This window comes from Protopterus annectens, chromosome 2.part1 (genome assembly GCF_019279795.1).
Source record: "Protopterus annectens isolate FY-2018-M chromosome 2.part1, PAN1.0, whole genome shotgun sequence".
Classification (NCBI taxonomy): Eukaryota; Metazoa; Chordata; order Ceratodontiformes; family Protopteridae; genus Protopterus; species Protopterus annectens.
The window spans coordinates 1,971,576,727-1,971,603,266 of record NC_056729.1 but is presented as its reverse complement, the minus strand read 5'-3'; the positions used below and the strand labels follow the sequence as shown (position 1 = coordinate 1,971,603,266).

The window sequence follows — 26,540 nt, the reverse complement described above, 5'->3', positions numbered from 1 at the left end:
AAAAAGAATTTGGAGTAGATTCCGGATCCTTGCTGGTCTGCTGGGACTGGTTGGATGACTTTTTAATAGCAGCTTTGAGACTTCCAATGCTGCTTTTTCCCTTAGACCGGGTGGAACATCTGGAAGGGATTTTTTGGTTGAGTTGGAATGTGAATAAAGGGAATTTTGTAACCCTCGGATATGATCGACTGTACCCATTTGTCTTGAGTTAGGGAAAGCCAGGCTTCTGGGTACAGTGATAATCTTCCCCAGACTGCCTCCGAAGGTGAACAGCCGGGCAGCGCCTCAGGGGTGCTGAAAGGGTTTGTCAGAGAACACCTCTCTGCTACCCTGGTTTTGCGGACCTCCTCTGCCTCTGGGCGGCGTATTATTATTCCCCCTCTGCCTCTAGAGGGGAATCGGCCTTGTGCGTCAGATGAGACTCCCTGAGATTGTTTCCGGAACCACATCTTCCCTCCCCTCTGACCTTTGGGATAGGGTCTAGAAGGGGTGGAAAAACGGACTCCTACGGCAGAGAGAGTCTTACCTTCCACCTCGCACCTGGTCAATGTATCCTTCACCTGTGGACCAAACAAAGATGATCCGTCAAAGGAGGAATTGAAGGACGCCTTGAAAGGGTCCGCAAAGTTGCACAGTCGCATCCAGGCGTGCCTTCGTAAGGCAATGCCTGTGCCTGCAGATCTACTCGCTCCATCTGCTGCGTATGAAACCAGTCGCATGGAGGAGTTCACAATTGAATTTAGGGTTGCCAACTGGGAGTTCATAGTGTCTTTGAACCCCTCAGCTGTAGGATCCTTCATCAGTTCACCCATATCCTTGAGTAAATCTCTTTGGAGACGAGTGAAGTGGCATAAGTAGTTAAGCGACCGCATAGAAAAGGTCGCTGACGAAAACATCCGCTTGCTGTATCTGTCCATGGTCCTAGACTCTTTATTAGGAAGATGGACAGGAACAGAAGGATCAGCTAATTCCTTCTTTGTGGCCGCAGCCACCACCATGGCATCAACCGGGACACCTTTGGATAGAAACTGTTTGTCTGAGGGAGCAGTGATAAATTTGGATGGTCTCCTCGGGGTGGGTTCCACTGAGTCAGGAGCCGTCCAAGCCTTCCTTGCCACCACTTCCATAAGGGGGTCAAAGGGAGGGGACACCCAGGAGGTAGAAGGGCGAGAACCAAACGCCTCAAGATACACTGACTCATCCTCCGAAGGGTTAAGGGCTGGCCAATTCCCCCTCTGTTTGAGGATTTCAAGGATGTCCGCAAAGGAGACATCCTCAGAGGGGGAACGAGGGGACCCTTCAGATTCCTCTAAGTCAGTGTCAGAGGTGATAGACTCAGGGGAGTCAATGTGCTTCCTCTTGCACTGCCTCTTCCTAGGGGGATCTCCTGCAGGGTCAGGAGAGACCTCGGAAGAGGAGGAAATTCCCAATGGGGAATCTTGAGGAGTTGGTTCTCTGGGGTGTGAGACAAGGGGGTGAGTAGAAATCACCGCAGGCACTGTAGATGGAGGGACTGAGGGAGCCGACTGTGGGGCAGAACCTGGTTCTAGCACGCTCCACATGACCTCGAAGGCATCTCTGTCAGGCAAGGCCCGAGGCCCTCGCTCCGAAGAGACAAGGACCCCTCCCGGCACCGACAGACGGCTCCGCCGATGTCGGAGCCGAACTCACCAGCCAAGCCCGAGGGAGAGCGGGTCGGACAAGGGTCCGATGCCACTCGCCCCCTCGGAGCCGACGAGGGAAGCCCGGCGCCGAGATCCCTCCAAAGAGGAGACCGGAGCAGACGACGGAGCCGAAAAAGATGGTATCGGATCCGACGCACCGACAGTGATGGCTCCAACAAGCCCTGGCTCCGAACTCGAAGGAGTCGGAGGAGGAATGTAATGAGGGACGGGAATAGCCAACGACTGATGAGTCGGGCTATGGAGCATTTGGGCCAGTGCCTCAGACTTAAGAAGTCTACTCACCACCCTCTGCAAATCATGGTCTGACAACCTGGAAGACAGAGAGGAATATGATTTGTGACTCCACTCCGAAAGTAGAGGAGATCCTGGTGCCGAGTGTACAGAACCAATTGAGGGGGACCTGGATCTCTTTCTGTGAAATGGCTCCGATAATGGTATCGGAGCCGATGGGGACTTACTAGCTTCGGCTCCGTAATAGTAAGAGTAGATCCTATAGAAGGGGATCTCGATCTCTTTTTAGAATGTGGCTCCGATAGTATCGGAGCCGATGAAGACTTAACAGCCTCGGCTCCAGCCGGAGCCGAGGTAATAGTTTGAGACCCAAAAACATCGACTCCGGCCGGGGCCGATGAGCCTGCCGACATTACTACAGTCGACTCAGGAGCAGGAGTCGACTGTTTTGAAGCCTTCAAAGGTTTTCCCGAACTAGACTGAGTCGGGGGGCCTTCAGGCTTTAACAAACCCCTTAGAATGAGTTTGTTCTTGTGCTCCTGCAGGACTCGAGGGCTGAAACCATGGCAGACAGCACATGAGTCCTGCAGGTGCACAGGCCCCAGGCAGTACACACAAGAAGTGTGACCGTCTGTCAGAGACATTTTCTGACAGCACGAGTCACACTTCTTGAAGCCTGAGACCTTTTCCTTAGACATTGTAGGGAAAGTGCCTGACAACAGCAAAAAAACACCACAGACACACCCTGTATAAAAGAGTTATTTTAAAATTAGCTAACAATCAACTATAAACTAAAGGCTGAAAAGCCACAGACCCACACACACAAGCCCTTACTGACAAAAAAGAAAACTAAACTAGTCACTGAAGGACTGGGGGAAGGGAAGGGCCGAAGGCCTACAAGATAAGGGGAGAAGGGAAAGAACTCGACAAAAAGAGGTCGAGAGATCTAAATTTAAATTAAACTAAAAGGGCTAAGATATGAACAACAAAAAGAGGGTTTTAGAAGTACCTGAAAAGCCTGAGCCGGTAGAAGAGCACCTCGTCAGCTATAGCGGCAAACGAGATCCGTGTAGTTACCGCCTAGCATTGTGGGATATAGGGGAGCCTTGAGCCGGTGGAATTAGCTCTCGAGCTTTTAGTATTGGCCGAGTCGGAGCCGAGGATCGGCTCCGAACCCATTCAGCAAGAATGAAGGCGAGATTGACAACTTAACATCTACTGTTTTAAGTAGTGGTATCACTTTCTTATTCCTGCTCGAGAGCGTTTTAATACAACTATATATATATATATATATATATATATATATATATATATATATATATATATATATATATATGGGTCTACTTCTTTTGACCTAACTTTCATTTGCCTGACACTTGGTTTGCCTGACACTTGGTTTGCCTGACAAGTATTATTAGCAAGAAAATGGAATATGCCCCCTTCCCCACTGCAGTGCGACCCTGGAATTAGAATATATAGTTAGGGGGTGTGTGGGGGGCACAGCCCCCCACTTCATTTCATATGATATTGTTAACTTTTGATGTAATATTGCTTAGTAACAGAAAAGTAAGTGCGGGGCTCACCAACACCCGTTGTGGGGGCTGTGCCCCCCACACCCCCCCAAACTATATATTCTAACTCCAGGGTCATACTGCAGTGGGGAAGGGGGCATATTCCATTTTCTTGCTAATAATAATTTGTCAGGCAAATGAAAGTTAGGTCAAAAGAAGTAGACCCATATATATATATATATATATATATATATATATATATAAAATCAAAGCACATTTTCTTATAATCATCCTCATGTTTGCCTCAAAAATAAACATATCAATAACCAGCCCAAGGTCCCTTACAGCTAACAGACTACTACCGAGGGAATAAGGGCAGTGTAACGCATCTACTTAAAACTTTAGGTACAGCTTCACAGCTGCATGCAAAAGAACTACAGTGGTTCATACTTGTAGTTTTCTCCTCAAGTATAATGAAAAGCCACTAAACAATGGCAATAACATCGCACTTGCACTGGTTTCTAGGAAATTCATAATGAAACAAATTGTTTGAAGTTTCAGATTTCTAACTGCTGTTCCAACTAAAACAGTACATATTCCAGAGTAAGCATAAGAATACCCTAGAACCATTATTTCTTTGGTTTGGTTAATTTAATATTCGAAATCTGGAAAATGCCATAGAAGATAGATATATTGCTTGTCCAACAGATAAACATGATAAAACTAAAACTTGCATTTCTTTAAAACAGCTCTAAATATATTCAGCAGTATTACTCTGATGTAAAACACTTGGAGTGAAGGTTAATTTTAACTTGGTTGGCTACAATCGCCTGCATTAGAAGCTGAAGTTAAGTGCAAACTTGCAGTTTTAAAAAGTACTGTACTTCATTTTTTCTGTTACCTAATTGTGTGTTTCACCGAATAGTGTGTGCTGTGCGTCTCTCAGCAGTTATTTCCCCACTCACCCTCCCTGTTCTTATGTTGGTGTTAGTGGCTCTGGAATTGCCCGCCCCTCCTGTACATCTGTATTTGAACACTCCTCCTGGGTCAATCTCATTTGCTCACTTAACAGAGTACAGTGAGATCATATTCAGAGTCTAGTGTTCACTCTACTTAAGAGAGAGAGATTATTTGAGAAGGCCAACACACTTAGTAAAGTGCAAGGAGAGAGGAAGAAAGGACCTAACAAAAACAACAAAAATTGCACTTTATTCATCTGCTTTTACTGTATTTGTGTTTCCTTATACTTTGTTTTGCTTTTGCCTCTTCTTAAAAGTACTCAGTTGTATTTATTCTGTTGCATTTATTACTGCTTGGTAGTAGCCTGATTAAATTGTAACTGTTATTCTGAGTCTTTTGGTTTAAGCACTTGGGCTTCATACCGGTTGTTTTACATTAAGAAGATTTGTGGTCTGCACTGTTGTGGCAGGACAAGTAGCTTACATCCTTCTAAGCTGGGAATTGCTGATTGAAGGCTCAGTGTCTGCTATTCTAAAAGTGCATTAGTTCTGGTTTAAGCACTTGTGCTTCAGGCCAGTTACTCTACATTAAGAAGGCTTCTGGTCTGCAGTCTTGTTGGAGGAGAAGCTGGATTCTGCCCTTCTGAGCTGGGAATTTCTGGTCACAGGCTTATTGTGACTGCATATTTGAACGGTTTCTTTCTGAAATTGTGCGCCTTGTTGCTATAGCATAGACCAGATTCAGGTCTGCTGAATCTAGCTTTGTTTATATAACTTGAGCACGGATTCAAGCCATCTTTTTTTGGAGGTTCCCCTGCACCCTAGCAGCAGGAGTGTGCAGTTAGAACTTGTCTGATTGAAGACAGCTGGAACAGGGCTCAGTTCTGAGCTTTTTTTTGGTTAATTAGGTAACTTGTTTAAATCAGGTTGTTCATTTTCTATTGTTTTATATAAAACAAAATTGCACTTTATTTACCTTCTTTTACTGTATTTGTATTTCTTCCTACTTTATTACTATGGGCATTGACTACAACTCTGATCTGAGATATATAACAATAAATATACTTGTCTGTGCATTTAAAGTGTTTTTTGATTGTATCTGCTTTACTTTCGGAAAAAAAAAAAAAAAAAATATATATATATATATATATATATATATATATATATATATATATATATATATATGTATATTGTATATATGCATACATACATACATATACACACATACATACACACACATACACACTTGTTTCCCACCTTTCTAACCTAGTATAGTCCAGTTTTCATGTTAGTGCTGAATTCAGGGCTGTGTTACAAATCTCTGTGTTTGCCCATAACATACTTGGATTGAAGGAAGTTCCTCTGTTCACCTGTGAGAGAGGGAAGCTTTGAGCAGCCTATCTGTCCCTGGAGGAGTTGTTTCAGCCCAAAAATTAGTAGTTTATAGGCCATTTCGGGCTAATTTCTCTTTTTCACTTCCCTGCTATAAAAAATGCATTTGCCCAGTTTCGTGCGCCAGTTAGCTAGATGTAACTATTCCCGGATCCACAAAGTCTCCACTTCAATTCTTCCCTTGGAACTAGACAAACTTTCAACTTAAGCACCTAAGCCATTTATTTCTCAGCCAGGCACTTGCTCAAAACTCATAGGAAGCACTTATAAACCCTAGCACTAGACCATCCCCCCCCCATTATATGTATATATATATATATATATATATATATATATATATATATATATACATATATACATATATACATACATATATACATACACACACGCTTCAGTGAGCATGCATATAAAATAGGTTCACAGGTGTTTATGGTGTTTATTAGGCTAAATAAAAAATACACTGAAGGCAACAGAGGACAGCCAAACTGGTAAAATTAGCATAAAAAACAATCCATGCTTTCGTCAAGCAGACTTCATCAGAAATACTAAAACATCTCAATGCACACATTTAAATAGTAAGACCAAACCCTTAGCTTTCTTAATTAACCTATCAGCTTGTTAAAAATGCAGTCATTTAAAATAAATGTACTAAGTACACTGTACAACAAAAATACAAATATTAAATATAAATGTTAAATAACCAGTTTCCTTCCAACTAAGAAGCACTTAATATTCACCATTTCATTTAAACCTGGTTGACTGTCGGCCCCCAATCTGAGTTGCCATAAGGTTTCTTTCCTTTCCACTCTATTTTTTTAAAATTGCCTCCTCTTAAGTCTTTTTCCATGTGTTTTAAAATGGAAAAAGTGAACTTTTTATAAAGACTACAATCAACAGTGTCTGTACAAAGCATTACTTTCATCTTTAATTCTAATGGCATAATAATGGTTCTTTAATGCTTTTGCTTAAATTTCTGGTAGTCATGCCTATACAAAAGGCTGGACATCCACAGCACAATGCAATATACACTAAATTGGAAGTACTACAATTAAATCTATCTGGAACACAAACTGTGCGTTTCAAATTATTTAAACTAATGTACGGTCCTTTCTCCAACTTGAAAAAATGGTCTGTACAGACACTCATTTGACTGTAGTACATTTGTTTTAGATTAATGTATTTTAACAAGCTGATGGGTTAATTAGTCAATTAAGAAAGTTAAAGGTTTGGTCTTACTATTTAAATGTGTGTATTGAGATGTTTTAGTTATTTCTAAGGAAGTCTGCTTGACGAAAGCGTTTATTAAAAGTTTTTATGCTAATTTCACCAGTTTGGCTGTGCTCTGTTGCCTTCAGTGGATTTTTTATGTTTTTTTTGTTACACCGATAGCCTAATAAACACCAAGAAAATTCCAGCTAAGGACCACAAGGGCCTTTTTAAGCCTAGTCATTCAACCCAAATCTCTGACAAGTTCGGATGCCCTGGAAAAGTGTAAGCATGGGCCTGGGAGATGAACCATTTAAAGATTACCAGTTTCCATTAGAGAGAGAGAGAGGTGTCAAACCAGGGATGAATTTCTGGTTTCCCATCCAATTGTCCAAGTTTCACTTGGATTAGGGAGTAACTCTGCTTCACATGGATGGGGAGCCTGTTCCACTGTCTCTGGGATACATACCTATCTCTTCAGCAGGTCCTATTTATAACACAGGCAAGGTTCAAGTCTTTAGAACAGGTAATAGTGGTGCGGTTTGTTTTGTGGATATGCAGGAGGTCCATCAGAGTGGGATCTGACAATGCCCTGTATGCCAAGCATAGATCTCCTCTCAAAAGCCTGTTGGAAACAGAACTCAGGGATAGGGCCTTGAGGTGGTCTGCATAGGACATATTATTTACACCCTGTATTCTTTTAGTAAGGAATCTCTGTGGATGTTCCAGTTGCTGGATTTGCCTGGTTAGGTACATACCAATGGGGCACTGTACTCAATGATAGGTCTGAGGAATGCTGAACACAGTGGAACAATGACTTCCTTGGACACCATACTTTTGCTAATAAGTTGTGCAACATAGAACGATCTCCTCACCACTGTAGACACGTGATGATCAAAGGCTAGATGACTGTATGTCCCAAAGTACCTGACTACGGAGTCAACTCTAAGGGGTGTGTTGTCAATAAGATAGTTAACAGGGATGGATGACTTCTCAAAGAATACTATTATGCATTTCTTGGCATTTAGTTTTTGCCTATGGCTCTGACATTTGTGTCAGCCCATTTCTGTCTGTGTGAGATTCAATGACGGCTCCTAATTTGCAATCATCTGCAAATTTAGTAAGCCAGACACCAGTGACGTTGGCCTTGACTTCTGAGAAGTAAATGGAAAAAGGAGCAGTGCAAAGACTGATCCCTGAGGGACTCCACTTGTGACTGGCCTCTTTGTAGAAGTGGACTCTCCAATTCTAACTTCCTGGGTCCTGTCTGTGGGCCAGTTGGCTATCCACTGGGTGACATAATGGTTTGTACCTAGCCTCTTGAGTTTGTCAACAATGCCCAAGTGGGGTATTGCATCAAATGCCTTGGCCAGGTCAAGGTAGGCAGTGTGAAAGATTTTGCCTTCATCCATTGCTTTGGTGACCTTTTCAAATAAGTCCACCAGGTTGAGTAGGCATGATCTGCCCTTCACAAAACCAAACTGGGTTGTATCCAGTGTCTGGAGCTTTACTACATCTCTACTGATCATCTCCATGACAATTCTTTCCATGGCTTTACATACAAGACTAGTGAGACTTACAGAAACTGGGTTGTGTCCAGTGTCTGGAGCTTTACTACATCTCTACTGATCATCTCCATGACAATTCTTTCCATGGCTTTACATATAAAAGACTAGTGAGACTTACAGGTCTATAGTTTCCAGGGTCTGTAGCTGGCCCACCTTTACGCAGATGGATGACTGCTGTCTTTTTCCATTCATGAGGCACAAAGCCTGTCTGGAGGCTACAGTTAAACAGCAATTCCACAGGCCCTGATAAGTCATGTTTCATGCTATTTAGAAGGCATCCTGGGTACTGTCTGGGCCCACTGATGCAGTGTCCTTGGTCTTAGAGCATTAAGGACCTGTTCCCTAGCAGGGGGAGTTATATTTAATATTTCCTGAGGGAAGGTTGAGGAGGAGAGAGAGGTAAAGATGGAGCTGAATTTATCAGCCAGGAGGTTTGCTATTATCTTCTGGCTCAGTATAGGTAGTTCCATTTACAATAAGCTCTGCACACAACTGTGTATTGTCTTTGAGGTTGCAAACCTAGCTAAAGAATGCTTTGTGGTTGTCCTTGGCCTGGGAAGCCAGACTTACCTCAAATTTGGCTTTGCTAGGCTTTATTTGTTCTCGGAGTTTTGTTTAGTTTGACGAGTGCTTTTATCCTGCTGGGTGTTGCACCTCCTAATTTATGCCACGATTTTCTTCCTCCTGTTATACAGCTGACTGACTGTGATTCCACCAGTGTGGCTTGATTTTTTTTTTTAAGTTAGTTCTGTACTTCTTCCTGGCGAGTACAGCTGCCTCTATGCAGTTCTTATTTTGCCAGGTTCTCACTTAATAGCATGAGGTTAGCCTTAGAATAAATTCCTGAATATTTCAGGTTTGGCTGGGGGTCTAGGTTTTATTTTTACTTCAAAGGAGACCATTTTTTTCTGGTCTTATCTTACCAGGGAAGGCATTACATAAGGGGATATATACAGCAGTCTCCCATATTAGTGAAGACCAGATCCAGAATGGTTGCACCCCTAGTTGGTGTACTGACAATCTGGTCCAGGGAGTTTGTGCATGTTCATTTGGTGTTGTACAGGATTCCCAGTTAATAGTGGGGTAATTAAAGTCACCCATGGTGACTAACCATGCTACTGGGTTGGATAGTTATTGTTTCTAATAAGTTTAAGTACACGGTATGGGTTTCCTGGGTAATAGAGGGAGACCTACAGCTTGCAAGGAAGTGGTATTGAATTTTACCTATGGTAATTTGAACATGGAGCAGCTCAAGTCGATTGTCCTGTTGGACCAGCCTTGGAAGTATATTTTTGATGGAAATAGAGACACCTCCACCCTTAGTCCCTGCCTGTGAAGTAGCTGGCCTAAATGTGTGGAAGACATTATAACCTTGCACTGTTGGTGTGCTCTCCATAGCTTTAAACAATGTCTCGGTGACTGCACAGACATCATAATTCTCTAGGGTAAGTGAGCTTCTAGAGAACGGAGTTTTTTGTTTAGACCCCTAGTATTTAGCAGTAATAACTTTAAATGTTCTCGATTTTGATTTGCTAAGTCAAAAGTACTTTCAGTTTGGCATTGCCTAAAAAAGCACTATGGGGGAAGACAATGTTTTAGCTAATTTTTGAAAGCCTAGAGGGGAGAGAGATGCAGACCATCCCTGGCAAAGCAGCATGGTCTGTTGACCATCTCCTTCCATGCTGATAAATATTGCACCCCATTAGAATGACAACAGAAACTAAGCCAATTATTAAAGTCAATCAACTTTTATTTTTATTGTGGCATCAACCTTGGAGAAGGTAAAATGCTGCTCAATGCTAAGCTCATACCAGTACGAGATGCATATTCCAAGAGCTCCATGATTTCTCTCTTCATATAGTCCAGGGAGGTACGTCTCGGGTCATTTACTCCCACATGGACAGAGTCATACTGGTAATTGTGGTCCAATGACCTGAGTGCATGTGTAATGTGGCAGATTCTAGTCCCTGATAAGCAACTAACATTCTCCTTACTCAGCCTGGTGAGAGGGACATCAGTGTGTCTCATTGATAGAGTCTACAATGACTAGAATGTTGGATTGTGTGGTGACTTGCCTTATGGGCTTAGAGGTAGAGGCTCCATGAGATGTAGCTCTACGTGTTGAAAGAGCGCATTTGGGGCTGCTGAGGGTATTTATGTGTACTTCATCTAGGAGGTCTTTGCGGTTTAGAAAGATTACATGCAAGTGCCTCAGCATATGTGGGTCTATATGTCTGCTTTGAACTGTGCGTGATGGGTGCAGCGCGTGTACTACTGACAACCTTATTGACATTAGGAGTACTTTTATGTGACAGCTTTGCCTCCGGTGATATTGTGCAAATATCTGTCTCACATACCATATCAGTTTGAGAATGAACTGGTTGTCAGTAAACATGAGGCAATTTCTACATTGCCTCAGGATGCCCATATCCACAGAGCTGACAATGGAGACAGTAAGAAAGTTCATATCCATGGCAACAGACCCTTTTTTACTGATCAGACAGTTGGAGTGAGAATATCAATCACGGTCAGGAGTATCCAGTTTGTAACTATGTGGACAGTGCTTGTCAATGCAAACTAGTTGCCCTGTGTGCAACTAGGTACTGGAAAAATTTCAATTGTGCTTTTACTGGAAAAATGTCACTCAAGGTGTTCAAGTCTGTACAAAGCATTGCCAAACACTTGAGGAGAAACTAATACGTAGACACTGAAAATTTAAGGATGGAGTATTTAAGCAGGTATTCTGAAGTTAGAAACAAATAAAGCAGTACTTACTGAAAACAATTACCTTGTCAAGAATGAAGAAAAGGGGAGCCGCATGAATGGCTATTGTCTGGGTACTACTAATGCTGGTCTCACCACAGCTTCACTCTGTTGGGATAAAATACTCTTTTGCTTCTTCTCTCACCAGAAGCAAAATGTTAGCACCAATCCCAAGAAGAAAAGCAGGCCACAGCTTGTTTGGTGATCCACAGTCTTGTCCGAGATGACAAGGGTCTGTAGGCGTGTAGCCTTTTTCTGGTAGATGCCTAGAACAGCAACCAGACCAATCAAGTACGTTAAGCACAGACACTCACTCTCCAAACAGAAACAGTCAGGGATCAATTCTCATCAGGATTAGAATACAAGCACAGATTACAAGCGGTCATCTATAAAGCAGTAATCAGGCTTTCTGGTGATCATCAGTCTCCAGGAAATAATATCCCTGTACTCCTTATCTCACCAGGAGAAAAAAGCACTACTAAACTCAAGATGACCACTGAGAGGCAGAATGTGGGCTCTCCAACAACTGGTGGTCTTCCAAAAGATGGTTAAAGGTAAGATGACCAAAAAAATAAATAAATAAATAAAGGATCACCCTAAACACTGCAGTGTGCACTAAGCAGTTCGATATGAAAGTGGGTAACTTAAGTTTTAGCGGTCTAGAGAGTTAAGTTTTAGTAGAGCCACTATTTTTAAAACAGCAAGATAGATTGAAAGGGGATGGGCACTTTTGTATTCTAGTACTATGGAATACAGTAGGATGGCCAATAAATTTAAATAGCTGAAAGATAGTGATTTCATAAAATGATAATCTTGTGCTTACTCACAGCAGTCAGTGAAAGGAGAGAGAGGGAATAAGATATATGGTCAAATTAACATAAGGGAAGGGCAACTAGAAAGACGAGTGGGAGGGCTGGAAAAATTCTGACTCACAAGAGACAGAGCTGTGGTCTCTTTTCAAATTTTAATATGCAGTTAAAAGCAGAATACAAGTGAAACACAGTGAAAAGTAATACAAAATACAAGAAATAAAAAGCAAACTAACCTTTCCCTCACAGCAAGCTGTTGCAAAGACTGGGTGAGCCTTTCCAGTAAATTATGTATATAGTTTACAAAGTAAGACGTAGTTGCAGGAAACTGCATGTCATGTGACACACCTTTCTTCTACAAAGGTCAGTCTAAATGTAGGCCTTATATTTACAGTGCATCTGTGTTGTTTTTTTCACCATGTAGATATAATCTACCACTGTCTGAGTTTAACAGGGCCTAACTCCAGTGGGGCCCATGGTCAGCCACTGAATATCCACAAAAATTATACAGCATTACATCTTTAAAAAGTTCAGCTTCCACTGTACCCTGCAGCTTGGGCATTTCTGCTCTGTACCCCTCTTGGCTATATCAAAACAAATTTGCACATGCGCTCATACTCCAAGCCACTCAATGTAAACTACAAGAAAAACACACACCTGCTTACTCACAGCAGATGTAATGTCTCTCCGAAACATTTGAAAAAATATTAGCTCAACTGCTGTTTCTGTACAATGCAGCATGGGGAATTCTGCTCACTACCCTCTTAGCTACATCACAAAAACATGTGCATGTGTACTCACCCTCCAAGCCACTCAATGTAAACCATAATAATAGTAAGAAGAATACACACCTGCTTACTCACAGTGCAGATAATATCTCTCCTTGGAGAAATTAAACAATAAGAATAACAATTCTGTTTGAGGAATATAACAGGTTTAACTTCCAACTAGAATGACATTGATAACTTCAGATAAGGGCCAAACAGTGCATCCTTAAGGCTGTCTGGTGCCTATCAAATAAAACATAAATAAAGGTTAACTTACAGATTTTCCATGTGGAAGGTAGTGCTGCTTAGCATGTTCCAATGAAATACTAGTGGATTTTTGGTGACATTACTACTTATGATATGTGGATTATGAAGGGTGAGGAGTATTACTAAAGCGGTCGCTAAGAGGTTGTGGGGCAGATGTTTCTTGCTGGCTTTTGCAACGGAAAGTGTTGTTTAAAGTTCCAAGTACTTCCTGCAAAACACATAACTGCTGTGCGAAGGCTACTGTCAAGTCTTGGTCTGACATAATGCTGCATTTCCCTTGGGGGGGGGGGGGGGGCTGTGCTGGTAATCACTGATGCAGCAAGTGGCTTCCCCTCTTGGGGAACAAGCATATTAGCATGGCAATCTCAAAATGGAAGCATGCAGAGCAGTTTAACTCATCAAAAGAATAAATTTGAACAACAAAGGTACAGCTACATATGAATGTCCGAAAACAAGAAGCAGAGGACAAGTTGGTGTGTATGAGAAAAGTTTTACTGTGAACATGGTTGCACCTCAGTACAGCATCCTTCACTCTTGTTGCCGTGTTTCCTACATTATGAAGATCAGCAGTAGTTAAGTGCCCTATAGGAAAACAAATAGTAGTTTCCCAGGAGTTTCTTGTTGTTACTATCCTGTAGATTTAATTTTGGTTCACTTATAAAAATGGAAATGTCTTGGGGGGGGGCTGATTATAATATCTAGTAACTTTATGGTTGTAATTGTCAAGGACACTGCATTTGCACCTTCCGAAATGTGGAAGCTACTGGTAAAATTACTGCGGCCTTAAGCTTCTTGCATTATGTACATATTTAGATGTGTCCTGACGCAAACTACTACTATATGGACATATGGGGAGAAGAGCACATCTTTGCAAAATTCCACGTTACAATAGTTATTGAGACAGTCAGTGGATGGTGCATATACTGATTTAACATCTTTAAGTAATGGTTTCAGGATGCTACTGTGTTTTGTTTACATTTGTAGGTTAGCCTCTTTTTTTTTTTTAACTGACTGCATGTGTATACTATGTATGTCCTCTTAACACTGTTTTTCTCTTTTTCATGTTTATAATGACACATTATTGCAGATTCATATCAAACAGAACTTAAGTTTTGTATAGCAGTTTATGGGAAACAAAGCTTTACAGAGGAGAGCCATCTCACCACCAATACAATCAGAATTTGCCAGAAGTCCCTATAAAGTAGCAAGCTGTAGGTCAGAGTAACCAAAACTCACCAAGCTGCAGAGTAAACAAACTCTATCCCACATCCTGAGTCAATATACACCGTCTTTTTTCTAAAAAAAGACCTCCAAGTACAAAAAGTATGATCATTTGTAATGATCCAGGTAACCATTTTACTTCAGTTTTCTTTTTTCAATTTCAGCTGCTCTGTAGTAGTTTCCAAGTAATATAATTCTTTCAAAATCTTAACTGCATCTTTACTTGAAAGTGAAATAATTTGCTTCCCACCTTCCTTTAGACAGTTTAAGCAGTTGGTATTAAAAAAAATCTGATGACAACCAGATAGGGTTCCCACCAGTCAGGAAATCAGTATTCCTGTGAAGAAATCCAAAAATCGGGATCTCTGTCAGGAAATTAATCTTTTGTTGAGTATTTACCAGGTTTTTGAGTCATCCTGAGAACTAAACATTGTTCTCAAGTATATTTCCTAAAATGTGTACTGTTTCACTTGGCTTTTCTATTAACATTTAAATTCTTTTTGTCAGAATAGTCTTCTCTTATATTTTGACTGGCATCCTGGGTGATGTGAAATATGACCATTACCAGGCAGTTAGACTAATCAAAAGAATAATTTTCATGACGCACCTTAGAATTAGTACTCAAACTAATCTTTCATTCTTTTCTTTTTTTCATAAAAGTGAAACAATGCATCCGTTCTCCAGATAAACTTAAACGCGTGGTTAAACTCCATATACCTTTTTATTTTGGTATAACTAATATTGTAGATATTAATAAAACTCTGATTGAGAAAAAAAATGTTTAAAGTACATATTATCCGAAATAAATACAAGTCATGCCCTCATCTCGTCAGTATGCTTATATGGTGCAACAGTTTCAACAAAGAGTACTAATTACCAAAATAATGATCACAAATATCAACCTGTGAAGTATACTTATATATTTGGTTACCTATTGCACTTACAATATTGTTTACCGTTTCTCCAAAACGGTTAACATGATTAAAGAAGCTGTGCTGTTTTACATAATAAAAGGTATAGAGGCAGTGGATGTGGCAAAGGACGGGGTTTTTTCAGTTTTTTGCCTCTTCCAATGGTGGCAGCCCAACCTGAACTACTTATAGTATGAAAAGTATTAGACAAGTTAAAAACATAGGTGATACAACCATAACCTGGGTTTGCCAGAGCTTGTTACAGAGTTTGTACTGTTGGTTATTTAAGGCCAAACATTCCATAAAGGTGAAGCCTCCTCCTCCTTCTCCCAACACCTCCTGCACACAAATTAGCCACTGAAAATATTTGGTCAGTCTAGCAGGGATGTGAAAGTCCATTGGCACACAAAGAATCTGAATTTCCTTGATCTGGTGGTGTGTTTTATCATCTAGAAGTAGCTCACTGCATATTCTGAGTGATCCTTCATTCCATCTCCCACACAGTTTTGTATTTTCCAAGATGCTTAATTCTTGTAAAGAGAAGAATTGATTTATAGTAAGTTATCATTACAAACCATTCATTCAATCTGCAGTGGCAAGTTTTCTGATGTTACTGTTAAGTTTACTTTTATCCATGCCCCACACATACCCCTTAACTTTCTAAGTTATCGCAGAACATCCAGATTTTTGCCTCAGTCTGTTCCTCATAAAATGTATGTTTTTTTCTGGCAAATTAAGGACTGCATTCAATAATGAAAAGATATTGGAATCTCGGACGCCACTATTTCATCTTCAACTCTATGGATACTCCACAGCTACTTTAATACGATTAAGTTTTTATACATGTGGAAGAAATGTTTTCCTACAAATAAACAGGAGGAAACGATGCTTAAAATACATCTATTAAATAATTACTTTTCCGATGAATGAATGTAGTTACATAGATAGTGTTTAACTGTAACTGGTCTCCCTGTTAGAAACTGCAAAAATGGATTTTATGAAAAAAACGACAGTGCAAATAAATTAAAATAAAGGAAAATAAAACATGGAAGTAAAATACCTCTCCAGAAACTCCTAAAGTTTCTTCGGAAGTTCCAGATTGAGAAGCAGCTCCATTCTGCAATCGCTCTAGAAGTTCTAACAAAGCAAAATTCTTCTTCAGTCCCCAGACACCAGAGTCACCTATTTTAATACAAAACAAAAAATTAGAAGGATGAAGTTTTTATTTCCTTTACCTTATCACTTGTATGTCTATAACACATTAAATGAAAATAATAAAGCACTGGAAAATGTTTGGGCTAGTGGATGACATGACATGCGAGAAGCAAGTGAAATTGTGCCATGTGAGAACCAAACTTCAAAAAAAATTAGCATGCAGCTAACTTGCCAGGGATGGGACCGGCTTGCTAAGCCCTATTTATCCCAATTGCACATGCATAAAGTAGAAGGGCTAAGCTTGGGGAAAAGGAGGAAGAAAAAAATAAAGTCTTTATACAAGTCTGGAAGAAACTCATTGCATCGTGCAAGAAAGGAATGCCATCTTAATGCAATTCAAGAATCTCCAGAAAGAGATGTGCTTTGAAGAGAATGATAAATACATCTCACTAAAAAGTGAGCAATGAAAAGCCACATAAGGATACATATAGCAATGAGAGGAGTTCTTCATCTGTAGGATGGAGGTTTAAATGGATGAACAGTGCATAACAAAACTAGTATACTCTTGTCTACTGGCAACCATCCCCAATCAAGCATTTATCACTTCTGTGCCTTATCTACGAGAGGACAGCATTCACTGCAGTAATATAACACTTCATTACATGTACACAGAGATTTCAGGTAGCAGCCAACAACACATCTCAACCAGAAGGTAGCTGAATGACCATGACTGTGAATGTAAACAACTTAACATCTGGGATCATTTACCAAGTTATAAGTACAATAAGGAAAAGGCAAGTGCAGATGGCATTTGGGGGTTGGTCACAATGTCAGTCTGAACTGTTAAAGGTTCATTCAGCTGGCACCTGACATATGTGGGCAGTGTCTCTGGAGTGTTTACTGTCTGGGTTCATTAACCTTTCTAGGTGCCAGAAAGTTGACTAGGATGGTAGGACCAAGATGTCAGATGCAGTGTTACCCACCTACTTTGGATGACAGAGTGAAGAGAATGCATTCTTATCTCCTAGTGGATGAGGTCAGGTAACTATGGGCATGCAACAATGTTGGGAAGAGAGGTACACAGGTGTACATCCTGGTTTCTAGTTATGAGCACATGCAAAAATAAACCAATGATATCACTCACACTCCACCACATACACACTGCTGGACTGCCCAGACATGGAGCACCAACAGAGTGAATATATTCATGGAAAAGAAAGCCCATCCATGGCATAAAAAGGTGGAGGGAAAGGATGTCAGTACTAGATGAGGGAAATACAAGGATCAGACAGGGGACAAAGGTGATCAGAAATTCTCTCCCTCCATTTATTTATTTGGGGGGTATGTGGATTGAAATAAAAGGAGTCCTTTTCCAGACACACCTCTCGACTATTCCAACAATTTAGCGAACAGAATTGCAGCTATACATTGCTGAGCTTTATCATTTAGTCTTGGGTTTCATTTCCTCAGTTACTGCTTACCTGCTCGGTGACTCTTGAGCAAGTCACAACTAAGCAGTGCTTCCATGTCACCCCTAAAGAAACCTGTGCCTAACAGATTCACATGTTTTTTTTTTAATCTAATCACCATGAACCTAGTAGGTTCACATTTTGATCAGATAAAAACAAAACAAAAAAAAAATAGATAAACATAGAAACACAGCTATAGTAACACAGGTCTTCCAGCTCTCCTCAGACTGGGACAATCTACTAGCCATGGATGAATCAAATGAAATAAATCAACATACTAACCATCCTACTAAATCTCAAAGATGCCTATTACCAACCCAATTCACAAACCATCAAACGACGAATGTCTAACCAAACAACTTAAATCACTACATAAAAGCAGGGATAAAATTTGAGTGAAGTGGAAAAAATCCCCAATTCAAGAAAACTGCGACCAATTTAGAGCACTAAAAGATTTAGCCGAAAAGCTACAAGACACAAAGCCAACCTAACTTCTTCAAAACAGAGTATTCCACAATCATAAGCAGTTCTGGACACTTATAAATATAATGTCTAACAGAATTACACCCTTTTCAAAACACCATTCCCACCCATTCTGGACCTCTTGCACAAAAACACCCATTATTTTGAATTTTTTAGCCTTTCAAACCTCCACATCTACATAATCGTCCCCTCTCACAAAGGAATGCAGGGACTCTCCCCATCATTCTACGTCAAAACCATCACCAGTGAAGACATTATGACATTCTTATATCATCTGATGCCGTCCTCCACCCAGATGCAATGACCATCCTTGGTTCATTTCCCTCTGTAAAGATCACAACCTTAGCCCTATAAAACAGTTCTGAGACACTATTCAAAAAGATCATGCCCCAACAATGGGAAAAGCCAAGGTTAGACCCATTCTAAAATCTAGTCAATCCACATCTGCTAATGACTTCAGGCCATCACTTTTTCCCATTATAGGGAAAATACTATAAAAACAAATATACAACCAGCTTATACCTGCAAACGAACAAAATCTCATCCCTCCTCCAACCAGCATGGCTTCTGATCAAGGCATAGCACAATGAACATAATTTAAACAAAGGAGATGACATGTTTCTAAACATGAAGAGAAAGAATACCACAGGAGCAATCTTCAGAGATGTCAAAGGTATTTGATACTGTTGATGTTCTCTTACTGCAGCACCCCCTAAATGTTCTAGCAAAGAGATCCTTCTCAAAACAACTTGATCCTGCCTCCTGTAAAACAGCTTTCCCTCAACGAAGTTGTCTCACAAGGATCTATACTGTCACTCGTCCCTCTCTAACAGATGACAAGCAGACTGAATATTTCGTTTTGATGCTTTAATACATAAAAACACATCAGGATGGATAGCAGCATCATAAAATACAAACAAACTGGTTAATAGACGGACCTTACACACATACATGCTTACAACTCAACAGTTTAATACAAAATGGCAGTCAGGCTTGCACGTACTCAGTATTTATGCACTTGTGCAAGCCCTTGGACAGTTTCTTAAAGATACATACACACATTGATCTATATCCTCCCTTTTAAAAAGATTGCCCTTGGTAAAAACTATTTTAAAGTTAGACATGCATTATTACACACACTAGAAACAAAACACAAGTTGCCTTGTATCTGTTGCATAGTCTGGAGATGCAACTGGATCTCATAACAATCTGGATTGAATTTAGTAACGGACAGTTTTTGATGAACAAGTCTTAACAGAAATTGCTTGATTCATCACAGAAATGGGAATATGCTATGGAACTTCCTCTGGAATTGAACACCGGATAACTCACTCAGATAGAGAGTCTTTCTCACAGACTATGTGCTGTGGTTATAGGCTCATATACCAGTATTAAATGCTTCCAATTCCACCTAAAGTCTGTTCCTTGTGATTCCACAATAAACAAACAATCTCAGCTCTGGGCAAATACTCTTCATGACTCCAATCAGATCATAACCTCAAGGTTTGCATCCTTACCACTTCTCGTAATGGATTGAGAGGTTTGCTGGTTTTATTGTAGTAGGACTTTGGTAATGCGGTTCTGGTTTGTCTTGACAGAAGTCTCTGGGCACATGAACCAAGATGTTTATCACAAGGAATGTTTCGGAGCTTCAAGAAATTCAGGAAAACATCACTATTATCTCATTTTGACTTCTCTAGCAACTGTTTTGCACTATGAACTGCACGTTCTGCAAAACTATTTGACTGCAGGGACACAGGGCTACTTGTGACATTCTTCAGCAAATCTTTTGACCTGTTGGCTTGTAAACTGTGCGTCACTTGTCAAAAATAACTTTGAGAGGACTACCATGGACTACAAAATGACGCATTATCTTAGTAATGACAGCACTGGATGCTAGGTTAGGAAGTAGGTCAATCTTGAACCAATTAGGAGTAAGAGTCTACTAACACCAAATAATGTTGGCCATTCCACTCGAAAATGTCGGTGGCTGGTGTCGACCAAGGTAGTTCAGGAATCTGGTTTAGCTGAAGTGGTTCCTTCTGTTGATGTGGCTTTGTACTATTATACACAGAACAAGATAAAAAAAGTGTTCTCTCAAGGTTGTGTGACATAGAAGGCCAAAATACTAGTCCTCTCGCCCTTCTTTTGGTAGAGTTGGTTCTCAGGTGACCACGATGCAGAATAGTAATGTACTCTGGTTGCAAGGACTTTGGAACAATTACTTTTGGACCTTTCATAATGATACCACTGTCAGACAAAATCTCATCTCTGTATGGAAAATAAGTTTGCACTTTTTATTTTTAAAACATCTTTATTAAATTTGCACGTATGACAAAGGCAATGTTATCATTTTGCATGTTTTCCATTTATATCAATGTATCACTTTAGTTGCAAACAGTTTACATCACAGGCACCACTGAAACAACTGCAGTTGTAAACATTATACGTCACTTATAAACCACCCAGTCATTGTCAGTTAAGCATTATAAAAGCTCATTCAAATCCTGCCTCAAACTTCGTTCCTGCTCTGTATATATTGTTCCCACAATTCTCATTTCCTAGGTAGTTTGCATCTTCCCTTTTCTAAAGATCCCAATTACAGTTGTTTTATCTATGTCACTATATTCACTGTTTCTAGTAAAGTTGGTCTAAACTTTGATTTCCATTTTTAGTAATTGCTTTTTTTGGCAGCCACCGTAATTAGACTCAGCAAGGCTTTACTATGTCTAGGCAATTCCGAATCTGTAGCATAACACAAAAAATCATCTCCCCAGGCAGTCTAATCTACTCATCCTGCATCTCTGACAGAGCAGTCTGCAGGGAATCTCAAAAGTCTGCCAGCTCATCACACTTCCAAAAAATATGTTCCCCAGCTACCTCTTTCTTGCCAGTCACACCTCCAACATTTGCTATCCACCTGAGGAAAAATTCTCTGTAGTCTACTTGGGGTATAAAAATATCTGGGCACACACTTCCAGGCAAAGATTCCAGATCTTCTAGACTTTGTTTCTTATTTGGGAGACATACATACATATATCCCCCATTGTCTCTTTGTGAATCGCTTATCCAATCTCTCTTCTCAATCCTTTCTAAACTTCTCAGATTGATTCTTAGAATTCTCATACAATATGTTAAATGCTTTACTAATTATTCCTTTAATGGCAGTTTCTGTTCTAGATTATATTAAATACTCCACCAGTGCTGGTCTTTCATTTAGGAGCCCCCTATTTCTTTTTCTTTGCCTATACTCTTGACATCAGTCCTTGATAGGGAAGGCAATCTCTAACCTGCAATTCAAATAAATTCTTGGCCTCTTCCCATTCTATGACCTTTCCCTTTCTAGTTATTTGCTACCAATACCTTGGTTCCTTTGCCAGTTTTCATAGGTTCATAGGTAGGTACTAGGCTATCGGCCCTAGGGCCTTTACAAGGCTAGCCAAAAAGGTGCCATGGCTTTCGTCACCCAAGAAAATTTTCCTGTGCCCCTGTCGAGCAGAGCCACAGAGGTGATCCCCCAGGTGAATTTCCTACTTTCCATCCAAATCAAAGATTTTTCTTGACGAGTGCTAATGAGGAGCTTTATTTGATATAGAAAGGTAGTTTGTTCCAGAGTATGGGAAATCTCAGGGACAGGAATCTATCCCTCCAGCATGTTCAGTTTATTGTGGTAACAATGTTTAGGTCCGTAGAGCATGTAGCTCAGACTGATTGTGATTTCTTTAAGTGGAGCATGTCCAACAGCTCTGGGTTTGACATAGCTTTGTATGTTAGGCAGAGATTGCCTCTGAGTAGGCGATATGCAATGGAGTAAAGCTGGAATTTTTTGAGACTGTCTGCGTAGGGCATCTGTTTGAGGCCGGTAATCATCTTTGTGAGGTATTTCTGTGGCATTTCCAGTTGTTTTAGAGGTCTTGTGAGGTACACACCAAAAGGGGCATTGTACTCTAACGGGTCTAATGACTGACAAGTAGAGGGGAACAATGACCCTTTTTCCTGGATGAGAAACATTTTGTGAGGAGGTGTGCCATGTAGAAGGATTTCCTGACTACTGTGATGATGTGATTATCAAAGGAGAGATACTGTCCCCTCCTGTGTCCCAAGGTCTCTGTCATACTTTTGGTGTTAAGCAAACTACCACCTATGTGGTCAACTCATGGGTACAGAGTTTTTACCAAAGGGGATGACAATGCACTTTTTGGCATTGAGCTTGAGGCCATGACTGACACCAGGCATCTGTCTAAGCGAGGCCCTTTCGTAGGCTGTCCACATTGTTAGGGGTTTCAATTATGGCTCCTAGTTTGCATTTATCTGCGAACTTCATTAGCCAAAGATCTTCTGTGTTAGCCTGTACTTCAGAAAAGTAGATACCAAACACGAGAGGACCCAGGACTGAACCCTGTGGTACTCCACTTGTCACTGGTCTGAAGTCGGATTTGGAGTCTACTTTCACAGTGTGGGATAGGTCAGTGAGCCAGTTGGCAACCCATCTTGGGACACAGGGATTTATACCTAGTTTAGTGAGTTTATCTATAATTCCAGAGTGGGGGATGGTGTCAAAAGCCTTGGCGAGATCTAGATAGGCAGTGTGAACTACCTTACCCTTGTCTATGGCTTTGGTGACTTGCTTCAAAGAAGTCAATCAGGTTTAGGAGACATGATCTGCCTTTTACAAACCCGAACTGGGTGGGGTCCAGAGTTTGGAGATTACCAAGGTCTGTTTACAAGTTCCATGGCCTTGCAGATCAGGCTCATTAGGCTAATGAGGCAGTAGTTCTCAGGGTCCATGGTGGCTTCCCCTTTGTGGAGTGGGATAACCGTCGCTGTGCATCAGTGGGCACAAAGCCTAAGGTGACGCTATGATTCAGCATGGTGCTTAGGTGGGGTGCCAGTTCATCCTGTAGTTCACGTGGAACACAGCCAAGGATGTTGTCAGGTCCCATGGAGACTGTGTTTTTTACCTGTGCAGCCGTGATTACAGGAACTTTACATTCTTCCGGTATAGAGATGGGCCCTTTAGGGGGGTGAGGGAGGGTAAAGTTAGCACTGAACCTATCTTCCAGGAGGTTAGCAATATCAGTTGGTTCTGTATATTTAGTGCCATTGTGCTGCAACTCAGAGCAGATCTGAGTGTTGCCATCGAGATTCTTGACATAGCTATAGAATGCTTTGTGGTTGCCTTTAGAATCCTTGGCAATTTTGTTTTCATAACTAGCTTTGGAGTATTTTATGAGGGATCTCAGCTTCTTACTGAGGCTGACCAAGGGAGTTCTTCCAGTCATGGGATTTTACTCTTTTTTACAACACTTTCTTCTGTTGTAGAGTTTGTTTATGGCAAGGGACCACCAGATTGGCTTCCTTTTTTTTTAAGAGGATAGTATCATCCATGCATTTATGTAAGTGCATCTGTGTAGGATTCAGCAGTCATACCTCTATTGTCCATCTGCATGGGTGTCGTGAAGTTTGCCACTTCTGTCTTAAGAAGCATGAAGTTGGCTTTGGAGACATTTTTACAGTGGTTTCCCTAATGGGGGAGTGGGGCGGGATGTAGATGTCTAGGCTGATTAGCTTGAGGTTGGATTTGACTAATGAGGAATTGACCTCTGGTGTGAACACCGGTCACCCATGTTGGTAATGACCAGGTCTATGATATCGCTGCCCCTGGTGGGGTTGTGGATAAATTGATCCAAGGCGTTGAATTTTATGAATTCCAGAAAATGTTGAGCAAAAGAATTGGTACACGAGTAGTTTTCCCAGTTAATGGTGGGGTAGTTGAAAATCACCCATTATTAGAGTGTTGGGTTGTACCCTAATATTTTCCAGTGTTTCAGGAAATGAGGAGTGGGAATCCTGGGACATGGTGGGGGGATCTATAGCAAGTTACAATTTGGATTGCGGTCTTGCCCACAGTTGCATGGATTAGAAATGCCTCTGTGGTGGCAGCTAAGGATATGTTCTGAAGAGACTACACAGAAGATAATACAATTATTGAGAAAAACTGGAAGTTTCGTTATATGGATACCAAGATAAATTCCAGCCCCTTCTTACCTATTATCTGTATCCCTAACCACAGTAAACCCTACCAACAAAATATCTTTTATCCATTCTCGTGCTGTTTTGGTTCTTAAAATACTGCCTGCTATCTTATGAATATAATAGTTTGTATGATTTTAGCTATTCCCTTAAGAGAGTCTACATCCAAAATCCCAATCTCTCTCATTTTTTTTTATCTTCATCCCTGTGTCAGCATCATTCCTTTCCACTTTGAATTATAGTTTTCTGCTTGTGCTATGTAAAAGAGCCTTAACTGTGTTGCTGTAAAATACCCCTTCAAATTAGGTAATCTTAGTCCACCTTATTTTCTTGGTAGAATCAGCTTATCCCACTTGACCCTTGCTGTCTTCCCTTCCCAGACAAAAATTAATTGCTATCCACAACTTCTCCGGTTGTTAAAAGTATGCCTGACCTGTGTATAAAACTAAAAGGACTAAAAACATTTTAATGGCTTTTATCTTAGTATCCATATAATAAAACTTCCAGTTTTTCTCAATTTTTGTATTATCTTCTGTTGAGTCTCTTCCCACACATCCTTAGCTGCCAGAGTCATTTCTAATCCATGCACCTAAATACTTCACTTTATCATATCCCATAAACACTGCAATGTCCCTTTCTGGTTTTGTCATGTATAAAATTATATCTGCAAATAGACCCAGCTTTTCCTGACGACCATACCAATTATATCTTTGGATTTCTGAGTCCCTTATTTTCTTTGCCAATGAGTTCTAAATATAATGCAAACAAAGGGGAAAGTGGACAACCCTGCCTGGTTCCTCTTCTCAAGCAGAAATTATCGGAGAGGACACCACTCACTTTCATTTCTGCATCTGATCCCTCGTATATTCTTCTAATCAACCTTATAATTGTATCAGGGAAGCAAATGCTTCCATTGCCCTGCTCATGAAGTCCCAGTCTACTCTGTCAAATGCATTCTCTGTATAAATAAATAACTAAAATAAATAAGTTCTCTGCATCAAGACCCACCAATAAAAATGGTACTTTCTTACATTCTGCTTCCCTCTGGATCATCAGTGTTCTGTTAATATTGGCAAATGTTGGCCTCCCCTCCACAAATCACACTGATCCATAGTTATCAATTTTGGTATCACTTTTACCATTCTTTTAGCCATTATAGACACTTTATAATCATGGTTTATTATTGAAATGTGACTGTATGAAGCTGGATCTGATGGATCGTAACCTTCTTTAGGTATTATCGTTACCACCGCCTTCTTTCAAGATGCTGGTACTTCTCCTCCTCTTAAAATAGTGCTAAACAAAACCTTCCAGACCTTTATCATTTTTTTCCCTCCTAACTTCCAATCTTCCACAGGAATACCATCTATTCCTGGGGACTTTCTTGTAGATTGGTTAGACATTGACATTTTTATTTCATCCCTTTTTTTATTTCATCCCTTCCGGTTAGTAACTGAGCCTAATCGCCCTCTGACTGACATATTTAATTCTTCCATAAACATTTCCATTTGTACCTTTTCTTTTTTTAACAAGTTTATTGAAATCATTACTGAAATGAACAAATACTTCAATACAATTGAAAGGTTTTAAAAAATATTAAAAGAAAATGATAAGAATGAAGATAACAAAAAGTACAGTTTTGTACCTACCATAAATGTAGATGTCCGAACAGGAATGCATCTGCAGTCCTTACAAATGGGTTGTCCTGTCGTCAGGCAGCCCTTCGGTCGGCCGGATTCCAAAGTCTGGGTCTGGCCTCGGCTGGTGTCGCACTTCACCCGACGTCATAGCTGCAGTTCTTCGGGTATAAAGGCATCAGCCGACGCCATTTTCCTCAGTGTTTCTTGCCCCAGATGCCAGTTGCCCTCTTGGATAGCTAAATTTTGGATAAATGCCAATGTTTCCAAATAGTAGAAGGCAAACACAAAAATAAGCATGTATGTACATATATACAAACAAATACACCATAAGAGATCCCCCCCAGCTAGCTATTAGATGGGCAAATACCCTAGGAATACCACAGAGGGGAAGGAGGGTGGGTAATCCTGACTGCAGATGCATTCCTGTTCGGACATCTACATTTATGGTAGGTACAAAACTGTACTATGTC

At 40.6% G+C, this 26,540-nt stretch overlaps 1 protein-coding gene across 2 annotated transcripts in view; it reads right to left on the bottom strand.

Moving 5' to 3' along the window:
* The window catches only part of TRIM23 (tripartite motif containing 23), a 759,378-nt gene that overhangs the window by 626,077 nt on the left and 106,761 nt on the right, over positions 1 to 26,540 (bottom strand). For both annotated transcript variants that reach the window (XM_044063360.1, XM_044063361.1), the window contains exon 3: positions 16,351 to 16,472. In XM_044063360.1, the coding sequence (XP_043919295.1) occupies positions 16,351 to 16,472 (122 nt within the window). The remainder of the gene's footprint in view (positions 1 to 16,350; positions 16,473 to 26,540) is intronic.